Below are 11,989 nucleotides of genomic sequence, written 5' to 3' on the forward strand. Positions count from 1 at the left end.
AGGATCTACCACATTCCCTTCTTGAACTTGAGTAAAAAGCTTGAACATGTTCACCATTTTTTTCAGATGAGTCATCCTACATATTGATCTTTTCGGTAATCATAAGAGAAATCAACTCATCAAAATTTGAAAATGACTTCCGTACATGTACTGAAGTAACAAATGATTTTCATGCATTCTCATTGTTAAGGCCACTCAAAGTGAATGAAACCAAATCATCGTCATTAAACATTGCATCAATTGCTACTAAAGCATCTGCAATGCTCCTCACATTCAACATACTCATTGACAGACATTTTTCCTTTCAAGGCATTCAACTCTTGCTTAAGTTGAATCTTTCGTGTCTTTGTATTTACTGAAAATATATTCTCAAAAATTATCCAAGCTGCATATGAAGTTTCTGCATTCATAATATGTCCCAACATTGTATTATCAATGACTGCAAATAACCAGTACATCATATTTTTGTCTTTCGCATTCCATTCTTTCCATGCTTTTAATTCATCTGCAGTCAGAGAAATACCCGGCTCTGACTCCTTTTCTTCACCTGAATCAAACTCATAAAGGCATTTTCCAATGAGAAAGTTCGTCACACGAAACTTCAATAAAGGTTAGTAGTTCTTGTTGAGCTTCTCAATAATGGGATTTTCACTGTTTTCTGCCATTATCACAAACAAGTATACAACATAGCAAGCTACTCTTCTGCAATCTTTCACAACACGTGCACAACAATACACCAAGCAACTTTTTTCATTGATTGCTTAATAGTACATGTAATCCGCAACCTGTTTGCAAATAAACCTTATATTTGCTTCTTACAAATACCTCAAAAATTACAAATTCAAAATCTGTAACTTATGCATTCACTTTCGATCAATACAGTCAAAATCACAGTGTACCTCGAAACTGCTGTTGGCAACCTTGCGGCTCTAAAACGGGATCTAAAACGGTCTCTGACGCCTAAAATAACTGCAAGAAAGCTAATACTATCCAAGAGAGAGAGTGGAAAAATGGGAGAGCTTCTTACCCGTTGCTTGCTTGCTCGAACCTTGCTTCTTCTCCTTCACTTTAGCCTTCAAAATCAGCCTCTCAGTGGTGCAACTTTGATACCATGTGAAAAATCACGTGGTAGGGAATTTTGCTTAAGTTGCTGTGTCAAACACACTGTATACACAAGAGAAAGTTTACTAAAAAACACAAGAGAGATGGAGACCAAAACGTTTTCTTGCTAACTTTTCTTCTTTTTCAACATACTACAATACACACAAAGTATAGATAAGATACAACATAAAGGAAAGTGGCCTTCTAAGTCAAACTGTGTATAACCGACTATACTAATCAACTGGCGTTATATCTTTGCCAACTATAGGTAGGTGTAACAAACTATATATAATAAGTGATAAGTCAATGGCCATGTGAGTATCATAATAACCACTAACGTGCTAAGTGTAGACGTGCGAACTCATCTAGCCAGGCGGTCCATCATCAATGTCCACACGTGTTGAGCTTGCCATCTCAACAATGAGGATAATACATGACTAAGAAGACATGCGAATATGCTCGCTTTATTGCTTTTCTCCAGAAAAAGAAAAAAGAGAATAATATCCTGATCAGCTTTCTCTTTAACCTATTTAAGCAAGATCCTTTTGAGTGAAGGGAGATCAACCCTCTAGACTACTTGGATACTCATTTTGGGTTGGTCTTCTATTGTTAACTAGACTTGTAAGTAACTAGACTAGAAAGGAGGCTGGTTGGATCTAGACACTAAGGGTTGCTCACATGGCCAGCTAACCCTGTCGGTTTATCTATTATGCTTAACCATGCTTCTTTTGAGCATGTTGACAATAAATAATCAAATTGCTGTTTGCTCTCTGCATGAAATTTGGGATTGATCATGAGGACCTTCAGATTGCTGAAGTGGTAGTTTATGTCAACAATCCCATTGAATGAATCTGATTCCATTAGTAGTGTTTACTCCAGTGCCTTCTGAAAGATCTTTCAGATGCCATAATTACTTCTATAGTCCAGATTGAGAAGGTTTCCAAACAGTACAGAACTTCGGTTGTGAATCTAGTCAATAGCACGTAAGAAAGGGTATCTTTGGCTCATCATGCCGCGATTTGTGACATTCACATCTGTTTGTCTCCACCTTTGAGAGGATACTTCTTCACACCTTCATCTAGTGTTAAGTACATTACTTCCACTTGTGGTAAACATATCAAATCCTTGAGCCTTTCTTTGCCTCACCTGACTGTGAATCAAGTACATTACCTCCACTTGTGGTAAACATATCAAATCCTTGAGCCTTTCTTTGCCTCACCTGACTGTGAATCAGGTACCATAGCTTTCACTTAATGCTAGGCATCCAAAAGCCTTCAGCACCACAGTTTTTTCCTCTTCTTGATCTATCTCAATTGCCTCCCTTGAAGATTGGCCGACACAGGATTTGCTGTTATTTCAGCCCACACTATATAAACATAAGGGTTGCTGCCATCTTCAACCCATGCTGTACCAAGCTCATTCTTGCAGTTATATGGGCATTAGCATAAATGTCAGACAATATCATGAACCAGATGAATCTTGTAGTCTTTGTTGTTGATAGCGAGAATAGAGCTCTAGGTTCCCATAAGATCTGCAGTTGGTGAGAAAAGACAGCTGCATAACAGAATCTGGCTGTATGGGTATAGATTGAAAGAGGCAGTCAGCCTCATCTAGAAGTCCTGTTCGACCAAGCAGGTCAATTATACAACTATAGTGCTCCATGCTGAGTGTAACATTACTGTTTTTCAGATTTTCAAAATACCATTTTCCACTCTCAAAAAGCCCAGCATGACTAAAAGCACTCAGAATATTAACATGTATTTCATCGTTTGGGTTTACACCATTCTCTCGCATGTCCTTAAAAAGTTGCCTCAGCATCAGTGGATTTCCACCACATTCAGAGATTATCATGCCCCATGATACCACATCTCTATTAGATGTTGCATCCATTGCTTTGAAAGCCTCAGTTACACTATTAAATTCAGAATACATTTTGAAAAGTGCTGTTGCAACCACCACATCTGTTGTGAAACCACTGCTAACTATTTGGTTGTGAAGTAATCTGCCTTCCCTAACTGCTCCAAGATGCCCACATACTTTCAACATGCATAAAATAACTGCCTTGTCTGGCTTGAACCCCTGAGCTTGCATTTCCTCATAAAGTTGAATTGCAGCAGCCTCTTGCCTGTGTTGAGCATAACTTTCGATCAAGGTGCCCCATGATACTACATCTCGATGTGGCAACTCATCGAACACTTTATGTCCCTCCTTAAACATTCCAAATGCCCCATACATGCCAATCAGGGTGTTTGCAAGAAGGATGTTTGATGCAAAACCAACACACTCCACCCTTCCATGTATCAAGGAACCCTGCTCCAGGTTATTTGTAATGCCACATGCTCTAAATGCACATGAAAAAATAGCTTCACTTGGTTGCAAGCCCTCTATTTCCATCAACTGGAAGAGCTGAAGTGCTGCAAGGCCATGGCCATTCTGCACATATCCACCAATAATTGAACCCCATGAAACATTATCTTTGTTTAGTAAGTGAATAAATACTTTGTGCGCTTCCCTCATGCATCCAAGACTGGCATACATATGAACAAGTGTGTTACCCACTATTGTATCCTGTTCAAGTTCAAGCTTAATTACATGTTCATGCACCAATCTGCCACGGTAAGCAACTTTCACGTTTCCACATGCCCTTAGCATACACAAAATTGTATCTTTTTCTATTTCGTGCTCCAGTTTCCAATCTAGCAGTTCGTTTAGCATTTTATATGCTTCACATAACCTTCCACAATTAGCATACATTTCAAGGAGTCTACTTTTAATTCTAATACATGAATTAATACTATTTCTAACAATATAGTCATGTATCAACAAGCCTTTCCTTATTGCAAGAGTACTACCACAGGCCTCTAGCAGACATTGAAAAGTGATTTCATCGGGCTTTACACTGCTCTGAATCATTTTCTCAACTAACTTAAAGGCATGTTCAAAACAGTCATGTTTATAGAAAGCTGAAACCAACATGTTCCATGGCTCACTGTCGTGGGTTGATGATGTTTGAAGAACGCTACATGCATCTTCAAAACTCTCACAGTCCACATACATCTTCACAAGCGAATGCACAACAGTATTGTCACAGTCTAGCCCCCTACAAATCATTTCCCAGTGTATCAACCAGCCATGTGCTACTGCTGCTGAACTGCCACATATACTCAACATTGACAAAAACATAATCTTATTTGGCTCATTGCCCTCCTGTTGCATCCTCTGGAACAGCTCAAGTGCACAATACCAAGAACCATTCATCACATGACCTGCAATCAATGCACCCCAGGACACTGCATTTTTAACAGACAATTCATCAAACACTTTTTGTGCCTCACCCATGCTTCCACATTTTCCATACATGTCTACAAGCGTAGTTCCAACAGTCAAATCTGATATGAATTTTTTCTTTATGAGCATATCATGTAAAAGCCGGCCGTGTCCTAGAAGTCGCATGACTCCACACAATTTCACAACACACAAAAATGTAACTTGATCTGGTTCAATATGTTCTCTTACCATTGTCTCAAAGACCTGAAGAGCGTGAATTTCATGACCTTGTGTTGCATATCCTAATATCATTGAGCTCCAAGTAACAACATTCCGTTGTGACAACTTCTTGAAAACCAACTCTGCATCTCGCAGACTACAATGCAAGGTATATTTGCTGATGAGAGAGTTTCCAATGACCAAGTCAAGCTCAAAGCCACTTTTCACAACCTGCATGTGGATAAACCTTACCTGCTCTATTGTAGTACAAGCTTTCAAGAAACAGGACATGGAAACCTCATCTGGGGCTTGACCCTTTCTCAACATATCATGGTACAGACCAAATGCTTTTTCAGAATCTCCAGAATCTGCAAATGCAGCGATAATAGCATTCCACATATAGGCAGACATGCAAGGAACTGTGCAGAAAACCAGGCTTGCCTCCAGCAAGCTTCCACTGAATGCAAATAAACGAACAAGGTTATCACTGCAGATTGGAAGGAAGCCAACCCCACTATCAAGAATAAGAGAATGAACACGTCTGCTGCCAGGAAGGTCTTTTGATCTTGCACACCCTTGCAGCAGCTGGAAGATAACATCCGGGGACAATGAAATGCCTCGTTGGTGCAAATTCTCCACCAACATAATTGATTCACCGATTTGATCCCCATTTAACAACTTGTGCAGATGCTCAAAAATGTGTCTTGTGTCATGAAAGAATGAAGCCATTACTGTGAATTGTGCAGCAACAAGTGACTATCTCTGTGTCTCCCCTCAGTCCTTCTGTCCGTCTCTCTCTCTCTATCTGGCCATATAACATCCCACACCAAGAGAATGGCTTGTTGGTTCAAATTCTCCAACACAGCAATCGACTCGTCGATTCTGTCATCATTTGACAACTTCTGCAGATGTTCAAAAACGGGTCTTGTGTCATAAGCAGAGGAAGCCATTCCTTTTAAAACACAGTAAGCAACACACACACACTCTCTCTCTCTCTCTCATCCATCCATCCATCCACCATCCGGCAGCTATTGCTTGCACAAACCTCATTCCAATCCTGGATGGAATTGCAATGAGAATCATTGTTATGGATTCACTTGAATGCAGATTATACTTGCTCTGCAATATAGCCGGCTCGCTGCGGCAGAGATGACTTGGAGAGAGACTCATTGGAGTCGCCCGATGGAAGAGAGTTTTTCTGCCATAGGCCTTCTGGTCGTACCTCCACCTAGGCTTCTCCCATGGTGGAACAAGCTTGTCTACCTGATGTAAGGTATGCTCCGTCACAGCCATTGATTGCGGAGTGAGGCCAGTCAGCTATGGCGTTTGCTCCAGACGGAGGAGGAGGGGGAGGAGGAGGAGGATTACACAAGACCTGGACACTGACTCTCTCTAGATACCCCGGGCCCTCGCCCCATGCCGCCCCGTCCCTCCGCGCCCGCCCCGCCGCCCCCAGGACTATGTGCCACGGGGCACGAGGAGTTGGGATCGAGGGTTGAGAGGGGCCGTGAATCTCGGAACTCCATCTCGACCTTTGCTTTTGGCCCAGGGTAAACCTCGCCCCTGAAAGTAAACCTGGTCCAGCGTTAAAGGAAATCCGGTCCGCCGAAAAAGGGTGCTGTCGGACAATTTGAGGGGTCACATGGCACGTGGATGGGGCCCGCAATTTTCGCCGGGCATGAGGCAGGTCCATCACGATAACGAGGGGGGGAGGGGGGGGTACTTCGGACTAATGGCATGCGTGGCGATCATGGATTTGAGAGGGGGATGTACTCATGGAAGAGAAAGAGATTAGATACTTACATGTGCTCCATACCCCTCGACAATACGCCTTTTCGTGCGCTGGATGCGATGCTCTCTCTTCGAATCGTATTTGACCAATGCTCTTCTCACAAATGCCTGGATGTACTCCTCATGTGTCATGGTGCGCTCTGTCTCCTCCAATAGGTCCCACAACTGCTGGGCTCGGGCATATTGGGCTCTCTCATACTTTCTCCTGGCCAGCTCTAGCTTCCTCTCTAGATCGCCAAACCACGCCTCTGTCTTCCATTGCCACACACCGACAGTGGTGCGGGCATGCGATGTATCAGTCGGGCAACCTGTCTTCCTATGGGGAATGTCACACTCAATGCCATGCTCAACTCTCAGATGCTCCACCATCCATGCCCTCCTCACAATGTTGGTGTGGCACTTTGGGCACAAGATATCCTCATGGCACTGGCGGGCTATAGTGCCATCGGGTAGAGCAATGTCCACATAGGGTGCACGACCCTATATACACACACATGTGTAGTGAGTGCCACTTCTATCTTAGACCATGAAAATTCTATAAAAAAAGAAAATCGCACTTTCATAGCATCTGCTCAATAAGCATGTTCTTATCGAGGGGTTGGAGAGGTCAACATCATCATGTGTCTCGGATGCAATGTCCACGTGAGAATCTCTATGCCCTCGATGGCAAGATGATGAAACTTGAAAAGAACACAAATTGAAATGCTTGTCATGGAAACAATCTAGAGAAACTGCTGCATGTAATCCATATTCCAAAAGAAACAAGGAAACTTACCCTCTTCTTCACACGCATGGTCGAAGTACCCGTGGAGGACTACCCACGCGATGAGGCCTGACTTCTCATGCGCAGAGCCATACAAACAACCTGCCAAGCAATCAATGCACATTTGAAAAACCATGTTGCAAATGAGGATTGGATGCCCTATTAGGTTGCTCAAACTACCATTTATACTAGAGACCAAGAACATGTTGAATGTAAAGCAATGTGAAAGAAGCGGATCATTCTCAATTTTCAAACAACAAACAATGTGTACAAAGGTATCAAATTCACTTTCCACTATGTGTGCATCTCACATTATTGAACAACGAACAAAACCAAAATAAAAATCTGCATTTAGTCACATTTAAAATAAAGGTTGATAAATGTTTTATACAACCTTTAAGAGGTTACAAAATTCTCATGTTTCAAATTACCTACAGTGCAAGACAAGTTTCAAGTTACCTTCAATAGAAAGATGAAATTTGAAATTACTATTAGTGCAAAAGAAAGTTTCAAAACATTTTCTAGTGGTATTGTTTTTGTAAGAATGGTCAAGTGACACATGTATACACTTAAAGTTGTTCATGTTACTATAGGAAAGCGAACATATTGTTGAGCATTGGCAAGCTAGATGATGGAAAAAGGATGCAATAAGAGGAGGTGGAACCTCAATTGGCATCTTGGAAACAAATGCTCCAAAGCATAGGCTCACATTATAGGCAGTTCATCAATATTTTAAGGAAGAAAGATAAAGTAATTCTTTGACGTTGTTCGCAAGTTGAGAAAATGTTTAAGAGGATGTAGGCGGCTACAAATAAGCAACTTGTGTTTATCATGTTTGCAATCAAAACACCACTTATAATTTCTTACTAGATGGAATAGGTCTTTATAAAGGAAGGGATTTTTGAACATAAATGGTCAAAGTTTGAGACTTTGCTCACGCAAGATTGTTTTGAGATACTTCATTGTCAAACTCTAGATATTGACTGCCCATTATGGATAGACTATGCATCAACTTGATATAAAGACTGCATTTTTACATGGGGAACTTCAAGAAGAAGTGTATGTATAGCAGCTCATTGGTTTTGTAGTTGAGGGATCCGAGCACTTGGTCTATAAGCTGACAAAGGTTTATATGGTTTGAATCAAAGCTCTTTCTCATGACAAATTTGAAGCATTTCGCAATGCTTTAATTTGATCTCCATTGGTGGATGACCCTTGTATCTTGATTACTCTTCACTCCGTGGGGGTGGTTGGATTTGACACACGGCTACACTCGCAAAGAATTGACGGTGATTTTTAGTATGACACTTGACACTTTTTACTCTCCATACGAGAGGTTTTTTCCCCCGTTTTTATTTCTTTTATTTTATGTGCCTATGTTACATAGTTTTAGGCGCTTATTGTGTTTCACACTCTTTGGGTGTGAACACCCTCCTACAACCCTAAGATTTAAGGGTTATACTCTATACTCTATTCTTCTTATCTAGTTGCCATCTCCGAGATATGATGTCTTCTACACTAGTTTCCTTACACTTGGGACACATGAGACTCTTCTTTGGGAGGAGTTAGCACTGCTTGTCTTAGAGCGTGATAAGTGACTCAAAGAGATAGAAGTCAGTGGATTCGGCTCTGTCAACTGTAAGTGCAAAAGGCGGAAACAAGAAGACAAGCAACAACAAGAAGTAAGCTGACAAGAAGGATGAGAGAGAAGTTCAAGCCTCAATGCTCATTTTATGGGAAGGGCACACATCGTAATGAGAAGTGTTTGTAGAAGTATCCTCATTTGAAGCCAAAGGAAGGTTCAAAGGATTCAAAGGCTACCCTTGCTACTACTCAGTCCATATTTGCTCATTTGTTTAAGGTACAAGACACAGACACTTGCTTCTTCCACTGAGAAAAACTCATGGCTCCTTAACAATGAGGTCTCTTCACATACAACCTACTGATAGGATTGGCTTCACGATCTTCATTCTAGAGGGGGTTCCATCGCCATTGGTGACAACTCTTCCATACCAGTTTGTGGAATGGGGACAATTCCCCTTTTGCCAAATAGACAAGCTTCATCCACCAAAGTTCTTTATGTACCTGATTTAGGTTCTAATCTTCTTTCTATCCATGGTTTAACATAGTTGGATACTCATGTGGTCTTCAACTAGGGTGTAATCATTGAGGACTCTTCTGTAGGTTCTATTCTTTGGATAGGTACACAAGATGGTGGGCTATCCGTAGGTTGCTTCTCCCAATGTTACTACTCCGCTTAAATTGATTCATTGCAAGGACCAATGGGCACAATCTCCATTGGAAAGCTCAAATATCTAATGCTTATTGTTGATAATTTTGCCAAGTACATGTGGCTATGTTTTCTAGAGTACAAGACTAAGGCATACTCCAACTTTTGTGATTGGAAGGTGTTTGTTGAAATGCAAAATTCTTTGAAGGTTCATGGTATAAGAGCATATCATGATGAAGAGTTTTGAGTCAAGATCTTTGACAAGTTTTGTAAAGATTGTTCAAGCAAGATTGTTTTGAGATACTTCATTGTCAAACTCTAGATATTGACTTGTTGGCGTGTTTTATGTATATGTCATATCTTAATAGTTGCAATTGTCGATAAATAATGCACTCTTGGTATATGTATCAAGAATTGAATTTTGTGCTTGTTCATTTAATGTGTTACACGTGGAGCTAATTTGTAGGAAGTTTGCAATTCCATGCCGAGGTGTGCAAAAACTTTAAGCATCTCCAAAGAAGTGCCTTGAGGGAGAAGTTAAACATAACAAATGTTTTGCCATATGGTTCCCTATGAAGCTCCATCTAGTTAAACACATAGAATTGGCCCACACAGGATAATTCTAGACAATTCCGAATGCAAGCAAGTGTTAGTGATTTTTATGTTTAGTTAAGTCATCAATTTCAAGCTATAGGCATACACAGGCTAGTGCAACTCTAGAAAGTGGTACTAAAAATATATTTAAGATTTTGGAGCACTTTGGCTATCAACCTAGTTATTGATTTCAAAAATAGTATTTTTTGAGAGTATGTTCCTATTACAAAGAAATTTTCACAATTAATTCTAAAATTTCAAGACCTTGAATTATGGATAACATCATTAGAAAATATCAACATGAAATCTCTCCTTCCTAAGATCTTACTCCAACACCACATCGAACTTCTCCAACACAATCCATTGGAAGTTATCAAAGTACTTCAAGAGCAAAAGCATCAAAATCAAGTATCACAATCCAAGAACACCCACATTGCTTGCATCCTTTGAAACATCTTTGATGCACAACAAGCCAAGAAGGGCTAGAAAATTAGCCATAAGTCTTAATCAAGTTTTTTATTTAACTAAGAAAAGAATGAAAATTTTATTTTAGCTTGATTGAGCCAATAAGATAATTTTTTTGACAAAGAATCTTTTCCCAAAAGGATAATTACTTAAAGCTTCACGTTTGTAAAACATTCTTTGTCATAGGTTTGACTATCCTACCACTTGGCACAAATTTCAAGAAAAAGGTAAAGAAACATTCCTTCTCAGTTTCACCTTGATGCTTTGTGTGATTGGCTAAATCTAGCATCCAAGAAAAGCTCAACGATCTTAAACCTTCTTCACTTGACTATTGTTACCTCTTATGCTCATGATGTAGAAAATGAATTTCAAACCATTGCACAGCTCATCAAAAGTGAACAACCAAATAATCAAGCTTCACAACACCCCAATGTAGGTTATATCATCACAACACTAAAAAGGAAGCCAATGTGGGCAACACCCCAATGTAAGTAACACCACAACATAGAAAGATCTCAACCTCGCGAGGCTATCAAGCCAACGTAGACAAGACCCAAACTCCACTAATGATGGACATTGAGGGAGTGCGATTGGGCCAAGGATATCAAGCCAATGCTTACTTCTTTAGGATTCCCTATAGCACTTGATCCTTGACTAGTCAAGGCACTAATACTTAAGATCACTCAAGCCCTCAATAGCTAAAGTCTACAAACATGACTCGACTAGTTGATCGCAATGGACCTCTCAAGAGCCTAAAGCCAACCCCTTAAGACTATCTTCTTGACTCTCAAGTACTTGAGGATTTGATAGGATTACTCAAGCTGGACTTAATAGCCAAGCCTTTACCAATTGATTCGTTGATTGCTCAAGATTTGAGCTATATCCTAAGATTCGTGCCAATTTAGAAGTGTTTTACACCATGACTTGAGATCCTTTCAACTAGTCAAATTGAGTTACCCAATCTGACTAATTACACTTGGGGAATCAATCAACTGTACTATGTACCATTCACACAGAGAGCACTCAAGAGAGCTCTCGACTCAAGACCCCACACCTAGCTTGACCCACCATTTTAAGTTTGTAGGACTTGACTAGAACACCCTCCGAGCACTCAATTGCTCAAGAGAAACTATTACTTGACCAATGTTATCACCCAAAGTGAGAAGCTTCTATGCTCAATCCCTTGACTAAGCAAAAAGTTCTTTCTCAAGTAAAGAGAACTTGAGCCTACTAAGACCCTTCACACGAAACAATCAAGCATAGACTCTCAAGTCCCTCTTAAGCTCTAAGCTCAACCAACCAATGTAGGATTCCACTTTATAAACTTAGAATCCATTGAGTAGACTTGGACTTGAGAGAACCAAGCTACACACAACCATTCCCAAGCCAACCCTTAAGATTGGACCCATTGTTTAAGCCTTGGAGTAAACCCTCAACCTACTAGATCCATAATTGAGTTTAAGCACCACTTGACCTCAAAGTGAATCCCTCAACTAAATTCTTAAGCTTGTGTCTGAGTCAACCCAAATAGACTAAAGCACTCAAGTGAGATATATTTG

General features: G+C 40.4%; 1 protein-coding gene across 2 annotated transcripts; it reads right to left on the reverse strand.

The window, feature by feature from the left end:
• Positions 1-1,111: 1,111 nt before the first annotated feature.
• LOC148025025 (pentatricopeptide repeat-containing protein At3g16610-like) lies at positions 1,112-6,012 on the reverse strand. Of its 2 annotated transcripts, none has more exons than XM_087694721.1 (2): positions 5,702-6,012; positions 1,112-5,489 (listed from the first exon to the last, which is right to left on the reverse strand). In XM_087694721.1, exon 2 carries the CDS (start codon positions 5,314-5,316, stop codon positions 2,563-2,565), a length of 2,754 nt encoding a protein of 917 aa, XP_087550847.1. In that variant the 5' UTR covers positions 5,317-5,489; positions 5,702-6,012; the 3' UTR covers positions 1,112-2,562. The 2 variants fall into 2 exon arrangements, with proteins under 2 accessions (XP_087550847.1, XP_087550846.1); XM_087694720.1 differs by having other exon boundaries at positions 5,633-6,012.
• Between the last annotated feature and the right edge of the window lie 5,977 nt (positions 6,013-11,989).

This window comes from Lygodium microphyllum, chromosome 15 (genome assembly GCF_053477565.2).
Source record: "Lygodium microphyllum isolate KBCC chromosome 15, Lygodium_microphyllum_v1.1.10, whole genome shotgun sequence".
NCBI classification, from domain to species: domain Eukaryota; kingdom Viridiplantae; phylum Streptophyta; class Polypodiopsida; order Schizaeales; family Lygodiaceae; genus Lygodium; species Lygodium microphyllum.

Bases quoted from the DNA above. Each gene is read 5' to 3' on its own strand.
- LOC148025025 (XM_087694721.1), bottom strand. From the start codon at position 5,316: ATGGCTTCATTCTTTCATGACACAAGACACATTTTTGAGCATCTGCAC.